The following is a 25,177-nucleotide window of genomic DNA, read 5'->3' on the forward strand; positions in this document are numbered from 1 at the left end:
GAAAGAAGGTAATTTGTCAGGCAACGGTGAAGTGTATTCTGTTAAGAAAAGCGAGTGGAAATAACTGGAGGCTCTGACCATCATTTACCAATCTTCTGGGTACAGATGTGGCACTGGAGGACTGCCAACTTTTTACTGTTGTTTATGAAGGGAGAAAGGGGTAGACTTAAGTAATTACAGGCTGGTCAGTCTAACCTCCGGTGGGCAAATTATTGGAAAAAATGTGGAGGTACAATGTTAATTGACATTTGGAAAGGTACAGATTAATTAAGGACAGTCAACACAATTGTAAGGGAAGGTTGTGTCTGACTTTTGAATTTTTTGAGGAGATAATAAACAGAGTTGCTGATGATTGCATGTTTACTAGAATTTTAGCAAAGCTTTTGACAGATCGGTCAGAAAAGTAAAAGCCAATCAGGCCCAAAGACAAGTGGCAAGTTGGTTACAAAATTGGCTCAGTGGCAGGAAACAAGGGGTAAAGGTCAATGGCGTTTTTGTAATTGGAAGGCTGTCTCCAGTGGATTTCCGCAGGGCTCAGTACTAGTTCTTATTGCCATGCTTTTCATTCTGTATATCAATGATTTAGCCTTAATGTAAGGGGCAAAGTTCAGATGTTTGCAGATAGTACAAAAATTGACTATGTGGCTGATACTGAAGAAGAAAACTGCAAGCTGCAGAAAAAAACTGGAGACTGCAGAAAGTTATCAAGATCTGATCAGGTGGGCAGAAGAATGGTAAATGGATTTCAGTCTGGAGAAGTGTGATTAATGCATTTGGGGAGGGCAAACAAGCCATTGGAGGGATCTTGAATTGCATGTCCACAGATCCTGTAAGATAACAAGACAGGTAGATAAGGCAAATGGGATGCTTTCCTTTATGGGTTGAGGTACAGACTGAAGGCAGGAACTGTATAAAACAATAGGTGACAGCTAGAGCACTGTGTACAGTTCTGTTCACTACTGTGGGAATGGTGAAATTTAGCTATGAGGAAAGATTGAATAGGCTGGGGTTTTGTTCCTTGGAATAGGGATGATTTTGGCTCAGGGGGATTTAATTGAGTCTATATAGAATGGATAAGAAGGACTTATTTCCCTTAACAAAGAAGTCAATAACCAGGGGACATAGATTTAAAGCAACTAGTAAAAGAATTGGAGGGATGTTGAGAAATTTTTTCACCCAGTGTGGTGAGGTCTGGAACTCATCGCATGAAAGAAAGGTCCAGACAGAAGCCCTTATTGCATTTTAAAAATACTTGGATATGCACTTTAAGTAGTGCTGTGACCTACAAGGCTGTGGACCAAAGCAGGAAAGTGGCATTAGGCTAGATAGCTCTCTTTTTGGTTGTGTGCATATAATGGACAAATGGCCTCTTGTGCCAATTATTTCTAAGATTCTATGATTTTGGTAGGAAAATGAGAGGGGGCAATGTAAACTAAATGGTGCAATTTTAAAGAGGGTGCAAGAACAGGAAGGCCTGTGGGTGTATGTACACAAGTGTTTGAAGGTGACAGGACAAATTGAGGTGGCTATTAAAAAAAGCATACAGGTTCCTTGGTTTTATATCTAGGTAGAATACAAAAGCAAAAAGTTATACTAACCTTTAAACGACACTGATTAGGCCTCAGCTGGAGTATTGTGATAATTCTGGGCACCACATGTTAGGATGGATGTCATGGCCTTAGAGTGCAGGGGAGATTTACTAGAATAGTACTAGGAGCAAGGGACTTCAATTACATGGCAAACCAATAGAAGGTGGAATTCTCATCCTTAAAGCAGCAAATATTAAGAGAAGATTTAATAGTGGTGCTCAAAATCATGAAGGGCTTTGATATATCAAGTAAGGGGAAACTGTTTCCAGTGCAGAAGGATTCGTAACCAGAGGATGCAGATTTAAGGTAATGAGCAAAATAACCAGTGGCGAGGTAAGAACATTTTCACAATGTACGCAATTTACAGATTAAATTTAAATTTGAAATTGCAATTGTTATGACCTTAAATAGACACCTGAAAGAGCGCTGGAAGCAGATTCAATATAACTTTCAAAAGGGAGTTGGATAAAGACTTGGTTGGGGGGGTGGAATTTTGAAGGCTGTCAGTAAAATGCAAGGGAGTGGGACTGATTTTCTAGTCTATTCTCGGGCATGGTGGGCCAAATTTCTGCGCTGAAAGATTCTAATGATAGCTATTGCAGGTATGTTTTAAAATTAATTTTAGTTTCAGCAGGACTGTGTATGTGTTAAACATTAATTATGCCATGCTGCCCTGATGACTTAGTAGTGAAATCTACCTCTCAGCCATACAAACCAAGAAGACCCCAACATGGTTCACGGCCTGTGCTGAGTTAACAGATCCCCGTGGAATTGATGCAGAAGTGATGCAACTGATCAACTGATTTTGTTTGATTAAAGGGACACAGGTTCGAATAGCAAAAGGTAACTTTGGGTCTTATATTCAGAGAGTGAGCAACATTTGGAATGGATTCCTGGGCAGAATGGTGGAAGAAAAAGGTTTGGAATCAGTTAAGCAATAATTATATGCAGCATTGGGGACGAGGTGGGGAAATGTCAGGTTCTTTTCTATGGATGAATTAAGATGGGCAGCATGTCCTGCCTCGTCTGCTGGGATCTTGTGGATATTGTGTTCAGTTCTGGGCAGTTCACCTCATGAAGAGTGATACTATGAATGGATTTAACTATGTTGAGAGACTGAGTAAACAGGTTATAAGACTTGGAGCTAAGGAAATTGAAGTATTTAAAATAATGAAAGGAATTGATTGATTAACTGAGGAACAGCCCATTCATCCTGAGCAGGAAAATGCATTTTTCTCACATGAAGGATGGTGAGAAAGTGGAATGTACTGCTGAGAAATTGCAGAGGCCGAATAAATCAGGCTTTCAAAAGGAGATTGAAAGCAAGAGCAATAAGAAACAGAGAATTGGAGATAAAAAGTCAGAGCTTGCATGGCTGGCAAAATGGCAGTGAGCTCAGTAGGACAATGCAGGCCTCTCAAAATCATGTAAGCTGAATGGCCTACTCCTATTCCTAATTTTGGATTTGCAATCGTTCTAACACTGTCTTTTCATTAATCAAAATGTTCCATCCAGTGGGGATTAGACTCCTATTGCATTTGCTTGGAGTGAGATTTTGATGCGGTAATGAGGGGTTGTTACTGGGAAACTGTCCTGCATAACTGGAAATAATTTCTGGCTTCGGAGACCGTGTTACAAATTGATTAATATTTTTAACATAGCAGTTACTTAGCGACAATCTGTTTTTCCCCTCAGGATTTTTTCCTGTGTTTGGTTGCTCTAAGAAATTCTGCTTGTGCTGGTTCACAATGAGACATATTCATGCTTTGTATTAATCAGAGTGCTCTGTACAAATCGGTGTGAAGAGAATTTTTCATGGCGTCCTCTTTTATAAAATCCCAGAATCTCATTTTCTACTAAGCACAGTTTTTATACGTGTTTATTGAAATGGTTATAACTAGAGTACTATCAATGTGCTTTTATTTAGTGTCTAATATGATTGTTGTTTAATGGTAATGTGTTGACATGTTCAATGCTGTAGTCAATTTTCAAATGAAAAATAAAACATTGAGGAAAGGCTTGTACTAAAAATGATAGTTCTCCTGGATTAGGTAGTTGATACACCTGGTGTTTTGGATCATCCATTGGAGGAGCGGAATACCATTGAGATGCAGGCGATCACTGCACTGGCTCACCTCCGTGCTGCTGTGCTATATGTGATGGACGTGTCAGAACAGTGTGGTCACAGTGTGGAGGCACAGCTGGAGCTCTTCAAAAATATTCGGCCTCTCTTTGCCAATAAGGTAAAGTCCTCGTTTGAACATTTAATATTTAGTTTAAACTTTAAATTATTTCATTGACCATTTCATTGCTGTTTGGGGGAGCTTGCTGTATGCAAATTGGTTGCCATGTTTCCTACATTACAACAATGACCACACTTACAAAGTAATTCATTGGCTGTAAAGTGATCGAGACATTATGATGTGAAGGCACTATATAGTACAAGTTTGCCTTTCTTTTTAATCTAGTTGCTCTCACTTGACTTTTCACTTCATCTCATTACCTATGATGCAGATACATTTGGGTCAATTTTTGTTAGAGCAGAAATGCTTTGGTAGAGTTTAAAATTTTGCTGGTAAACAGTTCAGTGGTTGAAGGCACGTAATTATGATTAAATGAAAAGGATTTAGGACAGATAACCCATAGAGTTGAGGTTGTGGAATGCACTACCATAATTGGTGATTGTGTTAACTTTAGAATGGATTCTTTAGTGGTTGAAGGAAAGGGAATAAAGATATTTGCAGGAAAGTGGGGTTAAGACTACCACTCTAGAGGAGGATAAATATGGCCCCCACCACTTAAATCACCTTTAGGGTTGCAGTTGCATAGCGATTATGTTACTGAATTAGTGATCCAGAGCCAGAAGATCAAATTCCACCAAGGAGCTAGGTAACTTAAATTCAGTTAATATTTTAAATCTGGATTTAGAAAGGTAATAAAAGTAATGATGATTGTGAAAATACTGGACTGTTATAAAAACCCACCTAATTCACTAATATCTTTTAAGAGGAAGGAAGCCTGCCGTCCTTACCCAGCCTGGGCTATGTGTGACTCCCAAGCATCGGCAATATGGTTGACTCTTAACTGCTCTTTGAAGTGCCCTAGTGAGCCACTCAGTTCTACCAAGCCATTGTGACAAAGAATGCTAAGTACCACACCGCCTATAGTGGTTCAAGAAGGTGGCTTACCACCAGCTGCTGAAGGGCTGTTATGGATGGGTGATAAATGCCAGGGACACCCAGATCCTGTGGATGAATTTAAAAAAATATAAATAACTCATTCTGGGTTGTAAATCATTATAATTCTATATCTGACCTTTCAATCGATGTATCTGTTTGGAAGAAAGTTGGCTTGCTTCATTTTACTGATTTACTTTATTGTTTCAGCCCCTTATTATTGTTGCAAATAAATCTGATGTGAAGAAGATAGATGAACTTACCGAAGAACAGAAGGTCAGTACTGTTTTTGGGTGATGGTGCGGTGTTAAAACCAACATTTACTGCATATTTGCACCCCCTCTGGATAGTAACTGTTATACACCTAAGCTAAGTTCATTTTAATGAAGCATACCCGTAGGGTAATGGCCTTATCCTATCCTTAGCATATTACTGTAGGCCCATATTGTTTTTGAATTCATTCATGGGATATGGGCTTTGCTGGCTGGGCCTGCATTTATTGCCCATCCCTAGTTGCCCTTGAGAAGGTGGTGGCGAGCTGCCTTCTTGATTTGCTGCAGTCCATGTGGTGTAGGTACACCCACTGCTGTTAGGGAGGGAGTTCCAGGATTTTGACCCAGCAACAGTGAAATGGCGATATATTTCCAAGTCAGACTGGAGACTGACTTGGGGGGGGACGTCTCGGTGGTGGTGTTCCCATCTATCTGCTGCCCTTGTCCTTCTAGATGAGAGTGGTCGTGGGTTTGGAAGGTGCTATCGAAGGAGCCTTGTTGAATTCCTGCAGTGCATCTTGTAGATGGTATACACTGTTGCTACCAAGGGTTGGTGCTGGTGTGTGTGGATGTGGTGCCAATCAAGTGAGCTGCTTTGTTCTGGACGGTGTCAAGCTTCTTGAGTGTTGTGGGAGCTGCACTTATCCAGGCAAGTGGGGAGCATTCCATCACACTCCTGACTTGTGCCTTGTAAATGGTTGACAGGTTTTGGGGAGTCAGGAGGTGAGTTACTTGTTGCAGGATTCCTAGCGTCTGACCTGCTCTTGTAGCCACAGTATTTATATGGCAAGTCCAGTTCAGTTTCTGGTCAATGGTAACCCCCAAGATGTTGATATTGAGAGATTCAGTGATGGTAATGCCGTTGAACATCAAGGGGTGATGGTTGGATTCTCTCTAGTTGGAGATTGTCATTGCCTGACACTTGTGTAGCACAAATGTCACTTGCCACTTGTCAGCCCAAGCCTGGAAAATGTTCAGGTCCTGCTGCATTTGGACATGGACTGCTTCAGTGTCTGAAGAGTTGCAAATGGTGCTGAACATTGTGCAATCATCAGCGAACATCCCCACTTCTGACCTCATGATGGAAGGAAGGTCATTAATGAAGCAGCTGAAGATGGTTTGGCCGAGGACACTACCCTGAGGAACTCCTGCAGTGATGTCCTGGGGCTGAGATGACTGATCTCCAACAACCACAACCATCTTCCCTTGTGCTAGGTATGACTCCAACCAGCGGAGAGTTTTCCTCGTGATTCCCATTGACTCCAATTTTGCTAAGGCTCCTTGATGTCAAGGGTAGTCACTCTCACCTCACGTCAGGAGTTCAGCTCTTTCGTCCATGTTTGAACCATGGACAAAAGAGCTTTTATATTATTTCACCGTCTAATTTAAAAACAAAAGCATACAAACTTTTTATTTGGCATCTTGATTGAAAATATTTTCCTGCTAATTAAAGCGTTTTGTGCATACTTGCATGTCTGGTTTGGTCGTGTAGTGGTTATGTTATAGGGCTAATAATCCAAAGTGCTGGGCTCATAATCTAGAGAATGTGAGTTCAAGTCACACCATAGCAGTTTGAAAATTTAAATTCAGTTTTTTTAAAGCTGGAAATAAGTAGCTAGTATCAGTATAACTGACAATGAATTGTCATAAGAAACAACCTAGTTCATTAATGTTATTTAGGGAAGAAAACTTATCCTTATCCCTGTCTGGCCTATATGTGATGTCAGACCGCAACCAGTTTCTCCTCTGAGACAGTTTCTAAAAAGCCCTTGAAAATGTCTGGGGAGGTTTACTTGTCTGACTTTTTTTGTAGTGGCCTTTGGGATGTGCTCTCAGCATTTAAGAAGCTGTCATCCACATTTGTATCCAATTTCATCTTTAATCAAATGCTGCTTAAAGTTAACCATCTCTTGAAGGCTGTGTATTGATGAGTCATGGTGTATGATCTCATTGAACTACCATGGCTATTTAATTACAATTTTGCTTTTTCTGTTCTTGCAGAAAATCTTTGCAGATTTTGTGGCGGAAGGAATCACTGTAACAGAAACAAGTACTTTGACAGAAGAGGGGATCATTAAAGTTAAAACTGAGGTGTGTTTTTCCCTCTGAATTTCTCATTTTGGGTTATAACATTTACACAGTAACTAGCAGGGTCCCAATAGCAGAAAGAATAGCTTTACTGTTGAGTTTTTTTTGCTACAAGAATGATACAATAACAAAGTTGGGTGTAGTATTATTTGGAAAACTAACTTTTTATTGAAAGCAGAATGCTCTGAGTCATACGGACTCGAAACATTAACTCTGTTTCTCTCTCCACAAATGCTGCCAGACCTGAGTTTTTCCAGCATTTTTTGTTTTATAACTTTTTAACTGTACTGTGATGTTGGTGTGCTTATTGAAGCTCAGAGGATGCTTCAACTCAATTATAATTGAATACTCTTAGGTAACTTATCCATGGTGTAAAAGGCACCCCCTCCAATCCAGCAACTACCGCATAGGCCAGTTGAAGAGGAGAAGTTACAATCCCCGATCATACGGCGACCACAGAGACTCAGGCTTCCTTTAACTGTTTTTATTCAAGCATATGCAAGGGAGCCGCAATCATTCCTAAGAATGGAGACCCAGCTCCCAGATTGATTATATTTCATTACTTTTGTACTTTTTCTTATCATAATACATTTGAGTACATTTGAATACATCCAATCGGTAACCGACACACCGGTCTCATGTTAACTATCCTATTGAGTACATAAACATGTGATTTTGCTAACCAATTATTCTAAAGGAGGTATACATAATTATATTATCCAATCAAACTTTAAATGCATGAGCAAAGACCTTGGTTCTCACAGCTCAAGACTGTTTGTGTTTCATCAAAGCCCCCTCTTTGTCTCTTGTATGTCTTCCCATATCTAAGCTAAAGCCATCTGCCCCTTCCCTATGTGAGAGTGGAGTGCACTTAATCTGATTTATGTCCTGCTTGTGTCTCTGGCCTGACTCTCAAGGCTGTGCAATGTTCATCTGGTAATCTTCAACTCTTAATATGTTTAGCAGGCATGTCTGCCTGGAGATTTTAAGGGTTTTTCAGTAAATTCTTACTGTATTTTCTTTTAGCATTTTTAATTTCCCCCTAACCATGGGTATTACAATCCGAAGAAAGTGCTTGAGCTGGAGACTTGCTACCTCACTAGCTTTGCTGTGAGGAGGGTGAAGCGACCTGACCTGAGAGGGGAAGGGAGATAGAGCTGTTAAACTTATAAGCTGAGTGGCAGCAGGATTCCAAGTAGAATTGTAAGAGCAATTCAAGAGTTGCTGTTGTTATTTCCAGTTGACTTCTGGAAAATTGGAGTAAGCTGTGTCCAACTATCTGATCTACCAGGTTAATTTAAATTAGTAGTCTAAAGTCTTGCACCCTGCAGGATGGAGTTGTGTTTTTATTGTTCAAGGATTTGTTGTTTAAAGAAATGCAATCTTCAATTTGTTAAAACTGATCCACAATTTACATAATGTTATTAGGCATGTGATAGGCTACTTACTCATCGCGTTGATAGCAAAATGAAAGGCAAGAAGGTGAATGATTTACTGAACAGACTCCATCTAGCTGTTCCATCAAAGAGAGATCAGAAGGTGAGTTAAAAGTATTGCTCTTTTCTGTTATATCACATGCAGTAAAGATTTCTTAATCATGTGTTGTGCAACAGCCTTGCAATATCAATTTTTAAACGGGTGGCTTAATTTTATGGAGAAGTGAACTGCGATTGCAGTCATGATTCCTGCCCCTGTTTTCTTCCCACCACCAGTATTTGAGTTTGATATGTTTTACTTTTGGATAATGTAGCTTTTCCATTTAGTTTCCAAAAGTATGATTTTTGATTTTCATAATATAAGATACGCTGATGATGCCGTTCTTATTGCCAACTCTGAGGAGAAACTGCAAAAGGTTTTGGATAGAGTAGTGAGTGAAAGTGGGAAGAAAGGGTTGAGCATAACTTGTAAGGAAAGAAAATGTCTAGTTGTGTCAAAAAGAAAACCGTACGAGAATGCAAGATCACAGTGGAGAACGAAAAGATCAAACAGATAGACAAATTTTGCTACCCAGGAAATATGTTAATATCAGACAGAGCGAGCAAGAAATAAGATGAAGGATTGGAATGGCTAAAAATGCACTTTCAATAAATGATAAAGATTATGATCAACACAAAGTTAGCCATGAAAACAAAACTGAGGATCCTGGAGTGCTATATCACACCAATTTTGACATATGAAAGCAAGTGTTGGAGGATCAGCGAAGCAATGCAGGAAAGAATTGAGGCTGCAGAGTTGTGGTTTTTGAGGTGAATAATGAAGGTATCTTGGATGAGTCACACTGCCAATAAAAAGGTGCTAGTAAAATCTGAGACCAAAAGTACTCTGCTGACCAAGACCTGGAAGAGACAATTGGAATTTATTGAGCACGTAATAAGAACTTAGGATTTAGAAAGTCTGGTACTAATGGGAAAGATTGATGGTAAACGAGATTGGGTAGACAAAGGACGGCCTTTTTAAAGAGCCTCATGATCTTAATGAATGTATCACCAACGAAGATGATCCACGCCTCTAGAGTAAGGTTAACATGAAAGTCCATGGATGCCAATGCCCTCTTAGGGCATAGTACCTGGAGAGAGAGAGATTTTTGACACTATGTACATGTTCGAGAATGGTTTTACCATAGGATTCTCAGGTAATTCGTCCAAATGGCATTTCTTCCTATCTGGGCCTAGATATTTAATGGGCTGTCTTCGTGACAAAGTCATCATTTTGTCTCCATTTGGTGTTCACACTTAAGTATTTCCAAGCGGGATCACTGCAGAGCAAGCTGTAGGAGATATCTTTCTTTTCTTATGTTTTCATTATTTTTCTTTTTTTCTTGCTTGAAACTGGGTCCCCTAGGTCTCTGGATTATTAGTCTAGCAACAATACCACTACACCATTGCCTCCCCTTGGGAGGGGGCAATACCACTGCGCCATCGCTTCCCCCTGGCTGAAGTGCTACAAATGAGGATTGACCCAGGAGCTATCTTGTGCTAGGTGGCTTATACTGTACAATTGAGTACAATGATGCGCTATTGTTCCTGATTTTTCTTTTTTAATGCACAGTGACACTTTCCCAGATTATAGTGCATAACTTTGTGTTTTCAGACATCTCTGGTTAAACCTGTGTCAAAGAATATTATGTTCTGTTTTGTCTTGTCCATTTTTTTTAGGAGAGACCGCCCTGGATACCTGAAGGAGCTTCCAAACGCAGAAAAATGGAGGTTGATGTGCCAAAACGTAAATCGGTTAGTGAAGATTTAGGCTGTAAGCAATTGATCCAAATTTCTGTCATTGCTTTGTTACCTAAGATCCTATCTTTGACAGGAACGGGACTTGGAATTGGAGATGGGTGATGATTATGTCCTGGACCTCCAGAGTAAGTAATTTTCTGAAATATTCTGTTACCTAACTGGCACGTTCCAACAAATAAGATAATAGCTGTTAAAATTAAAATTGATGTTTTGCGCCTTTAAGCAACTTTATTCTCATTAAAATTTATGCATTGTGCTCTATTAAAGGATGGCCTCCAATAGGTGGATATAAGGTGACCAAAGCTTTAATGAGGGGCATATGCAAAAGATAATTTTCAACGTTGATTTTAGGAAGACATGTATGGTAATTTGTTAATAGGGGAATCACGAAGAAGAGTGTAAAGAAAGGCAACTTTTGTATGTTCTATGCAGATCTATAATTAATCACTTATGACTTGCAAGTACAACAAGACTGTAACTCCTGCTGCTGACCAGAAAGGTGTCAGGAAGAGCTGCGCATGTGCACTCGGCCCACACTGCGGCCACTGGCCCACTGCAATTCTTCCTGATGCCTTTCCGGTCAGCAGCCGGAGTTCAGAATATGGGGTTCCAGTGAGTTTGTTCTCCAATCCATTGGTAAAACTACTTCGCAGCAGAACACAAGAGTACCCAGGTGACTGGAGTTTGAATTCTGACCTGTCTCCTTGCTGATAGTACTGCTGCGGTCATACTGCTGCTGAGTTATCAAATCTTTACATTCAGTAAATAATATCTGTTCACTCTTTAGAATACTGGGATTTGGTGAATGAATCTGAGAAGCAAGATCTGGTCCCTGAAATATGGGAAGGTCATAACGTAGCTGATTACATTGATCCTGAAATTATGAAGGTGAGTTAGAATTGAATTCTACATTTTTATTTTAATTGGTTTGGTGTTTTGACAAGTAACTAGAACTTTACTGAGTGAGTAATTTCATGGACCATTTGAAAACATGAACACTGCAGTACTGTAAGTCCTCGCTTATCATTGCCTCATTTAACATTGTTTCACTTTAACATTGTGAATAAAGCACTGTCAGCATATCTGTTTAACATTGCCAGTTTTACTTAACCGTCGTTTGCCACAGACTTCCTCTTCTGTGGCCTGCCTGCTCACAAAACCTTACGCCCAGTGCTTCCATGTGCCCCTTTCCCACCCCCAGCCCCTACTCCTGGGCCTCACCTCCTGCCCCTGCTCCCGGTCCTCGAGTCTGTTCTTCTACTCGTGGTTGCTCATTCTGTTGCTTCCTCCACTCCTGGCTTCACCTCTGGCAGAAGCTGGTTAGTGCAAATAGTTCTGGGACTTCAGATGATAACTGCACCAGCCAGCTTCTGCCACCAGTCAGAGCCTGGTCAATCTAAAATTACTGTACAGCACAGGAAGCTGTATAGTGTGTGTATTTTTTTGGATATTGTATTGTGTTTATTTTATATTTAATGTATTTTATTTTGCAAATTTGTTCAGCTAGGAATGCACAGTGCTGCACATGTATGGTACAGTATTTCAACTTATACATCATTTTTCTGAGCAAGAAATGTCCAAAGGAACCTAGCTCTGGTTTTAACATTGATTCCTATGGGAAGCTATGACTCACTTAAAGTTGCAATTTTCAGGAATGCAACGACAACTTTCAAGTCAGATCTTAGTTTTTATTTTGCTATATATTGTGGCTTGGAGCTTTTTCCAGTCATCCGTACATGCTTTAAATTTTGTTAGTATTTTACACTCTGAATACATTCACAGTGATTTAATTTGGATTACTCTGAATTTTAATTAATGGGATTCAATCACAGTTGCACTGATCCCCTTTAGGTGAATATCCTGAAGATCTGATTGCGGAAGAAGAATTAAGTTCATAGCTCAATATTTATGTTTTACAGCAATGTCGTCACAACTAGAACTGGGCTTTGCCGCATGATGAAAGGAGAATGTGTAACTACTAATGACACCATTAATGATCTTTTGCCATTTAAAATTAAAATGAGCTCATGCATTTTGAGCAGTTTAAACACTTCTTAAAAATCAGTTTCTCTATAGTTCTCAACCTTGACACTTGTTTCCGTGGCATTAAGATTGTGGAGATAGACAATACATTTCAAACTTTCAACTCTCCCATGGCATCTCACTCAGAATAGGAAAAAACATAGAATAATAGAATCTTACAGTGACAAAGGAGGTCATTTGGCTCAGGAGGTGTCAGGAAGAGCTTTATAATCAGTCCTACTTTTTACTCTTTCCCTGTGGCCCTGCAAATGTTTCCCCTCTGAAGCATCTAATTTTGTTTTGAAAGTATGTATTGAATTTACGTCTACCATTTGTAGAAGTAGAGCAATTCAGATCATCATATCTTACTGTGTTTTTTAAAAAAAAAAGCCTTGATTTTCATTTGTTGAGCCTTCATGCTGCAGAGGGCTCTCTGTGCCTGATGAAACAAACCAACTGTTACTGTTTATTGAATTGTCCTTATATTGCTGGTGAATTAACCTAATGATTTTTGTGGTGCAAAATACACGGTTACAAATGCCTAGTGATGTCTAATGCTATACCTTTATTATCAAAAGTGCATTTTGGTGTAATTTTTTAATGCACGTCGGTTCTCGGTGTTAACCTATTTAGGAGTTGGGTGTCCAACTTTTTAAAAATGTAAATACCCCTTTTCAGAAACTCAAACAGCTGGAAAAAGAAGAAGAACTAAAACAAATAGCAGGTGAATACGATTCAGACTCTGAGAGCGAGGATGAAGAAATGAGGGACATCAGACAGTTGGCAGTTCAGATAAGAGAGAAGAAAAAGATGCGAATCTTGATGTCCAGAGAGAAGCAAACCAAAAAAGGTCCCAAAATGCCAAGAACTGCTAAAAAGGTAAGTACTTGTGTGTGTGTGTGTGTGTGTGTGTGCGTGTGTGTCTTGTTTTTTAAGTATGGGTTCTTGCATAACATGCGTCTTAAATTGAATTGTTCAAGTTCCTGTGTATGCCAGCATATCAGTGATCACTTTCAGTTTCCCCACCTTAAAATAATTCCTGTGATCATCTGAGTTTACAAGACAAATGGAATTGTCATTCCAAATTTCTAGCTTGGATTTGGATCCAGTACCATGTCCAGATGTGACCAAGAGTATTACCTCTACTGTTGTATTTGCAGTCTTTCTGAGTCAACTTGCCTATATGTAATAAATTCTACATGATTTTGAGCTGTAAATGTATACCTCTTGATAACAAATTGAGATAACCAATATAATGAATGGCCATTAAATGTGTTAGAGAGGAGACAGCCCAATTATTTTATTATGGATGGTTATTGAGTAATGAATTGGTTTGCAAAGGTCAGTGTCATGGCCTGCTGCACTACATGGTTCTTTGACCATTGTAACATTAACTTTCTAAAACGAAGGAAAATGCTGATGGACAAGTTGGGTGACAAGAAAGAGCATCCTTATGTAAAGTTGAAAATAAATCTCTAACTTTTTCTATTTTTACAGATCGAACGAAAAACTTTGGAAAAGGAGATGGGATCACTTGGTTTGGATATGGACAACAAAGATGAAGTAAACTTATTTTTTTAATAAATATTATTTATAATTGAATAGTTCATTTCAAAAAGAGAAAAACTATGACCGCTACAGTGAAGACCAAGACCAGTGTATATCTGTGTTTACATTGTGTTGTGGTTCTTGTAGAGATGCCCTGTGGAAAATGTGGTGCTTCCTTCCAAGAAGGCAGGAGAAATATGAAGAATCCTTTTCTTTCCCCTCCTTCCCCACTCCAGTTTAATCTCCAAAGACTTCTGAGCAGCTGGGCAAGTGATTGATGATTCACGTAGTTGCTTTGTCCCAGATATGAAGGAGGCATCACCCTTGGTTGGAGAATAGCTTGTGGCACCTGTCTGAAAGTTGCAACTAAAACTTACCTAAATTATGTCATAAATATGAAAAGCAGTGCAATATGACTGTTTGCTTTGAATTGACAAAATATAGTTAATATGGTTCTGTATACTAATGTCTTGTTCACAGGCATATTAGTTTCTAATTGCATTATCTCATTACTAGTGGAGCCGGGATATTTTGATGCAGATAGTGTCAGAGTAATTAATAATGCAGATCTGATAATGACTGGCAATTATGTGCGGGGCAGCAGGAATTGCAGATTTTGTCATTATGGCTGTCATTCTAAAGATTATCCCCTGAACAACAGAATTTGCCTCAGGACTTATTGATAAATATACTGCAAGCATTGAAAGAAAATTGTCAAGATGAGGCAATTTTATCTCATTTTGAAATGCAATAGTGAAGTTTGACGGTCACAGACTGTGCCCTTCATTGAAAGTAGTGGCGGTTTGGAAGTTGTCTTAACATGAGATTCCTTTGATTATATTACAATAATGTGCCATGTCGTTATCCTAGGCCAGACCCCCAAGTTCTTGATATGATCCGGTTAGGGACTAATAACTTTTTGTTTAAAGTAAACAAAGTTTGAGGTCCTAGACACTTGCTTAAAGAATAAAGCCACAAGCCACTGTTTTTGAACAAACCAAATAAACTTTACTGTACAAGGTCCGACATAAAACAATTTACAATACCTGTCTTATACTCTACATTCAAGATTAATTTGAGGTAAATGTGAATTACAGACAATTGTGGTCTAACACCCACACCACACATTAAATAGCGAATGCAACCAAGACAGATCCCATGGATTTCTCAGCAACCCACCCAGACATCAGTAAGCGCTGTGGGTTAGCCAATCTTGTTGAACCTTTTGTCTCTCTCATGAGGGATTCCAGTCTTCACCTTCGAAGATCTAACTATGGAATTCTTTGCAAAAGTCACTCTGACTTGGACTGTATCAATGAATACACACACTACAGGGTTTCAGTCTCGTCTCCCAAGAGCCCGTTCCCCTGGATTCTCGAGTCTGCGCTCCAACACCAACTCACAAGCACAACTTCAGGCCTTCGGCCGAGCCAAGCAAACATTACTGCTCCAAAGGGGTACTTTTGCCCCAACGGCCCACAGCATGGAATCACCAACCTTCTGCTGCCTCCTTTGATTTTCACGGCTTCTCCTGAACCCTCATTACTTAAAGTCTGCCAACTGCAGCCCTTTTACTACTGGAAGCCTTTTTCTTTGCTCCTCTCTTTCTTTCTGGGAGCTCTTCCTGGCCCCATTCCCTGTCTCCTGTCTGGGACTCCCTTTGGGACTTCTCGTTGACCAATCTGGGACTCTTCTCCGATGTGGTGCCCTACTGCTGGGTCACATGATCGGGGTTTTTGAACCGTTTTGTTTTTATGCAGACGCACTGGGCCCATCCTCGACCCTAAGAACTAGTGCAGCCTGCTCTTGTCCTGCGCATGCGTGGGAACCCTTGGGACCTGTCGGGACTCGTAGTTCCAGGCACCGCTCCCCACCCCCCTCTCCCCCTCCCCACACCCCAACCCTCACTCAACAAGAAGGTAAGCTGGATCTAGTAACACTGTAGAAAGTCCTTTAAAGTTACATATTTAAATTAGGTATCGCAAATATAATGAAAGTGATAACTTTAGTTTTTTAAATACATTCAATTATAATATTTTATAGGCTGTTTTAGTGCTCAAAAGCTGCTTAACTGTGAATTGTACTCTTCTCCCACACTGTTTAGACACACTATGCACAGCAAGCTCGACGATCTAGAAGTGTCACTAGAAAACGTAAACGTGAAGAATCTCAACCGCCAACATCTCAAGTTCGCAGCCGCAGCACTTCACGCACTCCGCGTGATCTTTCTGGTGTACGTGATGAAAAGGTTTGTTTCCAATTTGCAACTAAATTGCTGTCTTGAATAATAAATTGTAAAGAATCAAAATGCTACGGTTCATCTCAATTCCGCAGGAACAATAGCATTGAGTCACTTTGAGACAGTCACCAGTAATTTTGTGTACGTTTCTGCAAGAAAAGTTTGCTGAAAAGTGATCATACTTACAAAGCACTGGAAGACTGTGAGCCAATAGTGATTAGTTTCTTGGATGGAATTTGATCATTTTGTAATTGGGACTTTGTCTCTTTAATATTCCTTAACAGAACTTGAGGTGATTTAATTGTTTGCAGAAGACTGGCATTTTTATGTCTTGTATTTTCTTTGCAAGGAAAATGAAGGTTTAAAAAGCCTATCTGTATTGGCCAGAGTCAAGTCCATGGCACCACAGTTGGCTCAGCTGTACAAGGGGACACATAGAAGACTGGAAGAGCAATAGTGATGGAAATTCGATAGTTAGGGGGACAGACAGGTGTTTCTGTGGCCGCAGACGTGATTCCAGGATGGTGCGTTGCACCCCTGGTGCCGGGGTAAATGATGTCACTGAATGGCTGCAGAGCACCCCGAGGGAGGGTGAACAGCCAGCAGCCATGGTCCACATTAGTACCAACAAAAGATCCACTAGGAAACAGTGACCATAACATGATTGAATTTAGCATTCATTTTGAGAGTGAGAAACTTCAGATAGAAATAACTGTGCTAAACTTAAATAAGGGTAATTACAAAGGAATGAGGGTAGAGTTGGCTGGAGTGGACTGGGAAAGGAGTTTAGCAGAAAAGATAGTTGATGAACAATGGCAGACATTTAAGGAAATAGTTCAAGACTCACAACAAAGATATATCCCAGTAAGGAAGAAGGATTCTAGGAAGTCGATAAACCAACCATGGTTAACCAAGGAAGTTAAGGATAGTATCAGATTGAAAGAAAAAACACACAATGTGGCAAAGATTAGTGGTAAGCCAGAGGAGCCAACAAAAGATGACCAAAAAAAAAAATAAAGAGGGAGGAAATAAACTTTGAGGGTAAACTAGCAAGTAATATAAAAATGGACAGTAAGAGCTTCTTTAAATATATAAAAAGGAAGAGAGAGGCCACAGTGAACATAGGCTCCTTAGAGAACAAGGCTAGAGAAATAATAATGGGGAACCAGGAAATGGCAGAGGAGTTGAATAAATACTTTGCATCAGTCTGCGCGGTAGAAGACACTAATAGCATTCCAAAGATACTAAATATTCAAGGGGCAAAAAGTTGGGGCGGGTGGGGGAGGAAATAAATACAATAACTATCACTAGAGAAAAAGTACTAGGGAGATTAATGAGGCTAAAGGCCGATAAGTCCGCTGGACCTGATGGGTTGCATGCTAGGATATTAAAGGAAGTAGTTACACAGATAGTGGATCCACTGGTAGTTACCTTCCAAGAATCCTTAGATTCTGGAAAAATCCAAGATGATTGGAAAACTGCCACTGTAACGCCCTTATTCAAAAAGGGAGGGAGACAAAAACAGGGTAACTATAGGCCAGTTAGTTTAACACCCACCATTGGGAAAATGTTAGAGTCTATTATAAAGGATATGAACATAAGAAATAGGAACACGAGTAGACCACTCGACCCCTCAAGCCTGCTCCACCATTCAATAAGATCATGGCTGATGTTGTGTTTTGATTTCCACATTCCCATCCATCCCCGATAACCTTTGATTCTCATGCCTTAACAAGAATCTACCTACCTCTGCCTTAAAAATATTCAATGACCCACCACCTTCTGAGGCAGAGAATTCTGAAGTCATACAACCCTCTGAAAGAAAAAAATTTCTCCTCATCTCTGTCCTAAAAAGGCGACCCCTCATTTTAAAACAGTGCCCTGTTCTGGACTTACCCATGAGAGGAAACGTCCTTTCAACGTTCACCTTGTCAAGGTCGTTCAGGATCTTGTATACTTCAATCAAATCACCCCTGATTCTTCTAAACTCAAGTGAAAACAAGCCCAGTCTGTCTAACCTTTCCTCATAAGATGACCCACTCATTCCAGGTATCGATCTAGTAAACCTCATTTGAACCACCTACAATGTATTTACATCCTTCCTTAAATAAGGAGACCAAGACTGCACACAGTATTTGAGACGTGGTCTCACCAATGCCCTGTATAACTGAAGCATAACAACCTTACTTTCATGTTCAATTCCTCTCATAATAAAGGATGGCATTCCGTTAGCCTTATGTAATAGCAGAGCATTTAGAAATGCATAATATAATCAAGCAGAGTCAGCATGGCTTCATGAAGAGGAAATCATGCCCGACAAACTTATTAGAATTCTTTGAAGAGGTATAACAAGCAGGATAGATAAAGGGGAGCCAGTAGATGTAATATATTTGGATTTCCAAAAGGCGTTTGATAAGTTACCGCACATAAGGCTACTTAATAAGATAAGAGCCCATGGCATGGGTAGAGGATTGGCTAACTAATAGAAGACAGCAAGTTGGGATAAGGGGGGCATTTTCAGGATGGCAACCTGTAATTAGTGGAGTGCCACAGGAATCAGTGCTGGGGCCACAATTATTTACAATATATATTAATGACTTAGGTGAGGGAAGTGAATGTAGTATCGCCAAGTTTGCGGGCGACACAAAAATAGATGGGAAGACACGTGGTGAGGATGACAGTCTGCAGAGGGATATTGACAGGTTAAGTGAGTGGGCAAAAACTTGGCAGATGGAATATAATGTGGGAAAATGTGAGGTTATGCACTTTAGCAGGAAGAATAGAGGAGCTGAATATTATTTAAATGGAGAAAGCTGCAGCACAGAAGGATTCGGGAGTCCTCGTGCATGAATCCCAAAAAGCTAACATACAAGTTCAGTAGGTAATAGGGAAGGCAAAAGGAATGTTGGCCTGTATTTCAAAGGTAATGGAGTTTAAAAATAGGGAAGTCTTGCTAAAACTATACAAGCCACTAGTTAGACCACACCTAGAATACTGTAAACAGTTTTGGACCCCTGACCCAAGGAAAGATACACTGGCATTGGAGGCAGTCCAGAGAAGTTCACCAGATTGATCCTGGGTATGGAGGAATTTTACTATGAGGAGACGTTGAATAGGTTGGGCCTGTACTCATTGGAGTTTAGAAGAATGAGAAGCGACTTTATTGAAACATATAAGAGTCCTAGGGGACTTGACAGGGAAGACGCTGAGAGGTTGTTTCCCCTTGTGGGAGAGCCTAGGACCAGAGGGTATAATCTGAGTAAGGGGTTGCCCATTTAAGACAGACATAAGGAGGAATTTCTTCTCTGTGAGTAGTGAATCAGTGAATTCTTTACCTCAGAGGCTGGGTGATTAAGTATGTTCAAGGCTGAGATAGACAAATTTTTAATCAGTAAGGGAACCAAGGATTCTGGGGGAAAAAGCAGGAAAGTGGAGTTGAGGATTACCAGATCAGCCATGATCTCATTGAACAGTGGAGCAGACTCGAAGGGCCGAATCCAGCATTACGCCATCTGTGCTCATGTCTTTATTTTGGCCGCACTCACAAAGTATATTGACTAATTTTGGCATTGCCATTCATAGTGCACTAGAAATGGCACTGACTGCCTGAGCCACCTCTCTCCAATCCAGTCCATGGAGTTCCCATCTTCAATGTGAAGAGCCTATCTCCCCTTACCCAACATTACCTATATGGATGATTCTGAGATTTTGGGGGCTTTAGATTTGATTATTCTAGGTAACAGATACTTATAGAAATTAAAATCCTGGTCATTTTTTAATATATCCTGATAGCTTATACCTCTATTACTTGGCCATTTATATGACCAGTGCCAGGAACTTTTGACTATTCCAACACACTCCTGGCTAGCCCCTATGTTTTACCTTCGCTACATTTGAAATCATCCAAAACTCTGCTGCCGGGTCTTTACTGGCACCAAGTCTCATTCATCCATTTCCCCTGTGCTTGCTAACCAACATTGGCTCCCAATCAATCAACACCTTGATTTTTAAAATATTCATTCTTGTTTTCAAGTTCCTCCATGGCCTCACCCCTCCCTTTCTTTATAATCTCCACCAGACCCACTACCCACTGAGATATGTGATCATCCAATTTCGGTCTTTTGAACATCATTGATTTTAATTGCTCCACCATTGGTGGCTGTGCCTTCAGCTCCCTAGCCTAGCCCCTCAGCTCTGGAATTCCCTCCCTAAATTTTGCTGACTCTCATCCTCTCTTTCCTGCTTTGAGACACTTCTGAAAATCTCTTTGACCAAGCTGTTGTTGCCTTAATTTCTCTGGCTCTGTGTCTTAATTTTGCTTTAGTCTTCCTGTGAAACGCCTTGGGATATTTTATTATGTTGAAGATGCTAGAGAAATATAAGTTGCTAACAGGGTCTTCCTTTTTTTTTGTATTTTTTTGATTTAAACATTTTTGTTCTGCTTAGATGCTGAAGAAGGTTAAGAAGATGATGAAGAACTCCCAGCAGGACATGAATCGCATGGGCAGGAAAGGAGAAGCTGACCGACATGTCTTTGACCTTAAACCAAAGCATCTTTTTGCTGGCAAGCGAAAAATGGGTAGTACGGACCGTAGATAAACTAGACTCTAGGCTGCAGGACTGTTGTGTTCAATTGTAAACCGTCAGAAAAGGAGTTGATGCATCTTGAGTAACTTGTAATAAAAGGACAGAGTAATATCTCATTGAGACGAGATCTTGAACATACAAGATGCTTGTCAAGAATGTAATTGTGGCTTTTGTGATTTGAAAAGAAAATGAATTCAGATGTTAAATTCAAGAGTTTGATTGCTTATTAATGAACATGTGTTTTGTGACCTCCACTAAAAAAAATATGTATAAGAAACGTGTTTCAAAGCAAAATTACAATGTAATTTAGGAAGGTGTAATAGAATACTACTTTAAAAAGTCTCAAATGCTATCAAGTGTTCTCATTTGATGGCAGTTTGATATTCTGAATCGAATTCTAGTAACGTGAATTGTAAACAGAATCATCAGTCCTTGCATTGGTAACTATAAGATTTCTTTTTGTGTTCATTGAATGGACTTGACTTGGGTTTATTATTTGGTTTATAATTGCACGATACCATAGTCCAGACTGCCATCAGTATATAAGAGTCCAGAAAGACCAGGTATGCTTGGGCGTTCGTCGGTTTAAAATGTCTTTACCTTGCTGCCCTGTTTATTTATTTCAGGTCAGTTTTTGTATTGTTTGGATCATTTTTAGAGATCTTTGTCTTCTACAATACAGTATTTTGAGTTTTTTTAAATTGTAAGCACACCTAGCCTTATACCTTTTGGTGGAGGATAATTTTCCCACATTTTAAGAAAACTGTTTTCTTTGGTACTTGTGTCATTAAGTGATTGTTCCCTCAAGTATTTTTCCTTTTGTGATCTCTGCAACATGAAATGAGATTGCACCAAGCTGCTGAAGCCTTTCCTTTTTTAAAGGAGATGAAAAATAAATTATTTGATTTTTACTTGGTGCATTTTCAAAGGTCGAACTGGTTAATAAGTTAAGTATACATCCAATACATATTAAGATGTTTTAATCCTTAAAATACATTTCAGGTGTTGTTTCAGAAGGAACACTATTAAATCCTGTAAACGTCATGAATGGTATTGCTGTTATTCATTCAGAGCTTGCATTTATGTATTCTTTCAGTAGTGTTACAAGAAACCAGAATATTATTGCTCTGAGTTGACCTTTCCAACTCACTTTTGGCTCCGGTAGTGATATTCAACAAGTGCAGTCATTCCATCTCTTGTAGCTGAAGATGATGGTTTGGGTATTGTGTGGCCATAGTGGGTTTTTCTTTCCCTTCCCCTTTTTCAATCTTTCATGCACCATTCTGTTGCTCTCAAAAAGAAGTATTGCTCAAGTTTCAAATTTGCTGTTATATTGAGTTTCCCCCCACATTTTAATGCTTAAAATATATTTTGAGTTTCTGCTGTGGGATGTAGTGACCTTTTGTATAATATCTTGATACTTCATCCTGTGGAAAAACTGACCAGTGTAACTGACGAATGGAACAGAAAATAGAGGCTGTTTTAATGCTTAATTGGTTTCACATCTGCAACAGAAGTCTTAATGCCCAAAGCATTATATATATTAGCCATGAGGACATTAGATGATTATTTGAATAGAAACGATGTGCAGGGGTACATGAAAAAGGCAGGGCAGTGGCGTTAGGTCATAATGCTCATTTGGAGAGCTGGTGCAGACACATTGGGCCGAATGACCTCCTTCTGTGCTGTTAAAATTCTGTGACTCTCACCTGAGTTGGAAGGTTGTATTTTCGTGTCCCACAGCAGAAGCACAAAATCTATGCTGACAGAGAGAGGCGATAGCGTAGTGGTACTGTCACTGGACTAGGGTAATGCTCTGGGGACCAGGGTTTGAATCCTGCCACGGCAGCTGGTGGAATTTGAATTCAATAAAAATCTGGATTCAAAAGTTGAAACCATTGTCAATTGTTGTAAAAACCCATCTAATGTCCTTTAGGAAGGAAACCTGTTGTCCTTACCTGGTCTGGCCTATATCTGACTCCAGAGCCACAGCATTGTTGTTGATTCTTAATTGCCCTTGGAAATGGTCTAGCAAGCCACTCAGCTGTATCAAACCGCTACAAAGTCACAAAAGAATGAAACTGGATGGACCACCCAGCTTCGACCTAGGCACAGGAAATGACAACAACAATCTCAGCCCTGTCGACCCTGGGGGCTAATGCCAAAATTGGGAAAGCTGCCTCACAGATCAGTCAAGCAACAGCCAGATATAGGCATCCTCACGGTCATATCTTACTGATCATGTTCCAGACATCACCATCCTGGGACAGACCCAGCAGAGGCGGCAGCACACTATAGAGGCGGTAGGGAGTTGCCATGGGAATCATCAACATCGACTCCTGGACCTTATGGCATCAGGTCAAACATGGGTAAGGAAACCTGCTGATTACTATGTAACAGCCTCCCTCAGCTGTTGAATCCCTCCCTAACAGCACTGTGGGTGTACCTACACCACAGGACTGCAGCGGTTCAAGAAGGCAGCTCACCACCACCACCTCAAGGGCAACTAGGGATGGGCAGTAAATGTTGGCCCAGCCAGCAAAGCCCACATCAAAAAAAAGGTAAAGTTCCAAAGACATATGGGAACAATGGGATTTACATTAAAAGGGAGAAACATGTATAATGGAGAGGAGGCTGTGTGTCAGGCAAAGCATTAAGATTTACCAGAGGTGTGAAAAGCCTCCAGTATTTGCACAATAAGCTACTGTCCACAGATACGGTGGGAAAAGCCACTCAGAATTCTACCATCCAGGGTATTGTGTTGGCTTGCCTGGATCTGTTTAAATCTATTTTTACTGCTGCCTTAATGGGGGTGTAACTGGAAGCCAGGTTAATTAGGGGTTTTAGGAGTTATTATAGTAGAAACTTGTGGACCTATGTGTTTGAAATCTTTTCTTTTGTTAATAAATGTTTAATTTAGTTTTCTAAAAAAATACCTGTAGTCTTGTTAGACTTAATACTTCTGAATTCAAGGACAACACATCTTGAAATAAAATACAAATTTCAAAACCGTTGTGACCGCATGATCACGTTTCCCTCGTGGATTTGATCCGCCTGGAACACAGCATCTGCCACATCATAACAGTGCTCACATCCCAAGCTCCAATGATTTGATTGCTGCATAATTAATTTGTTTCAAGGGGTTTGAATTTCTCTGCCTTTCAGGGTAGTAATCTAGGCCAATGACTGGCTAGTGCAGGCCTCCTCTCAACAAAATGGTGTCTGAGATTTACCACTCTGATGACAACTGAAATGTGGCCTCTGGCTAGAAATAGAGAAATACCAAGTCATCTTAAGGTTTCTTGTTTAGCATTTTTTCCTCCCTTCTCTACCCTACCCCTCCCTGCCCATTAGCTTCCAGGGTTTTAAAGCAGTCCAGCAATACAAATCTATCCACAGTCAATAATTCCAATCAACAGGAATACTTGTGAGCAGCACTTCAGTCTTATGGCACAAACACATGTCTGACACTGAAAACAAATTGCTTCAACATAAACCTAAATTACTCTCAGCCAGCAACCATGCCAACAAATCTGCATATCGAGACAAGTACACAGAATCACAGTGCAGAAGAGGTCCTTTGACCCATCCAGTCTGCACTGACACGTGAAAAACACCTGACCTATCTACCTAATCCCATTTACCAGCACTTGGCCCATAGCCTTGAATGTTATGACATGCCAAATGCTCATCCAGGTACTTTTTAAAGGATGTGAGGCAACCCGCCTCCACCACCCTCCCAGGCAGTGCATTCCGGACCGTCATCACCCTCTGGTTAAAAAAGTTTTTCCTCACATCCCCCTAAACCTCCTGCCCCTCACCTTGAAATTAAGTCCCCTCGTGACTGACCCTTCAACTAAGGGGAACAGCTGCTCCCTATCCACCCTGTCCATGTCCCTCATAATCTTGTACACCTCAATCTTTTCTACTCCAAGGAAAACAACCCAAGTCTATCCAAACTCTCTTCATAACTTAAATGTTTCATCCCAGGCAACATCCTGGTGAATCTCCTCTGCACCCCTACAGTGCAATCACATCCTTCCAATAATGTGGCAACCAGAACTGCACACACACTACTCCAGCTGTGGCCTCACCATACAACTCCAACATGACCTCCCTACTTTTGTAATCTATGCCTCGATTGATAAAGATGTGTCCCATATGCCTTTTTCACCACCTCACTAACATGCCCCTCCACCTTCAGAGATCTATGGACACACACCAAGGTCCCTTTGTTCTTCAGAACTTCCTAGTGTCATGCCGTTCATTGAATACTTCCTTGTCAAATTACTCCTTCCAAAGTGTATCACCCTACACTTTTCAAGGTTAAATTCCATCTGCTACTTATCTGCCCATTTGACCATCCCGTTTATATCTTCCTGTAGCCCAAGACACTCAACCTCACTGTTAACCACCCGGC

The 25,177-nt window shown here is 40.3% G+C and overlaps 1 protein-coding gene across 2 annotated transcripts in view; it reads left to right on the forward strand.

The window, feature by feature from the left end:
• gtpbp4 (GTP binding protein 4) overlaps positions 1 to 21,799 on the forward strand; it is a 36,665-nt gene extending 14,866 nt beyond the window's left edge. For both annotated transcript variants that reach the window (XM_078537349.1, XM_078537350.1), the window contains exons 7-17: positions 3,641 to 3,832; positions 4,976 to 5,041; positions 7,039 to 7,128; positions 8,554 to 8,664; positions 10,281 to 10,355; positions 10,435 to 10,486; positions 11,149 to 11,249; positions 13,062 to 13,262; positions 13,881 to 13,946; positions 16,036 to 16,179; positions 20,617 to 21,799. In XM_078537349.1, coding sequence (XP_078393475.1) covers positions 3,641 to 3,832; positions 4,976 to 5,041; positions 7,039 to 7,128; positions 8,554 to 8,664; positions 10,281 to 10,355; positions 10,435 to 10,486; positions 11,149 to 11,249; positions 13,062 to 13,262; positions 13,881 to 13,946; positions 16,036 to 16,179; positions 20,617 to 20,769 — 1,251 coding nt within the window. In that variant the 3' untranslated portion in view covers positions 20,770 to 21,799. The remainder of the gene's footprint in view (positions 1 to 3,640; positions 3,833 to 4,975; positions 5,042 to 7,038; positions 7,129 to 8,553; positions 8,665 to 10,280; positions 10,356 to 10,434; positions 10,487 to 11,148; positions 11,250 to 13,061; positions 13,263 to 13,880; positions 13,947 to 16,035; positions 16,180 to 20,616) is intronic.
• Positions 21,800 to 25,177: the final 3,378 nt, after the last annotated feature.

This window comes from Cetorhinus maximus, chromosome 3 (genome assembly GCF_964194155.1).
Source record: "Cetorhinus maximus chromosome 3, sCetMax3.hap1.1, whole genome shotgun sequence".
NCBI lineage: Eukaryota > Metazoa > Chordata > Chondrichthyes > Lamniformes > Cetorhinidae > Cetorhinus > Cetorhinus maximus.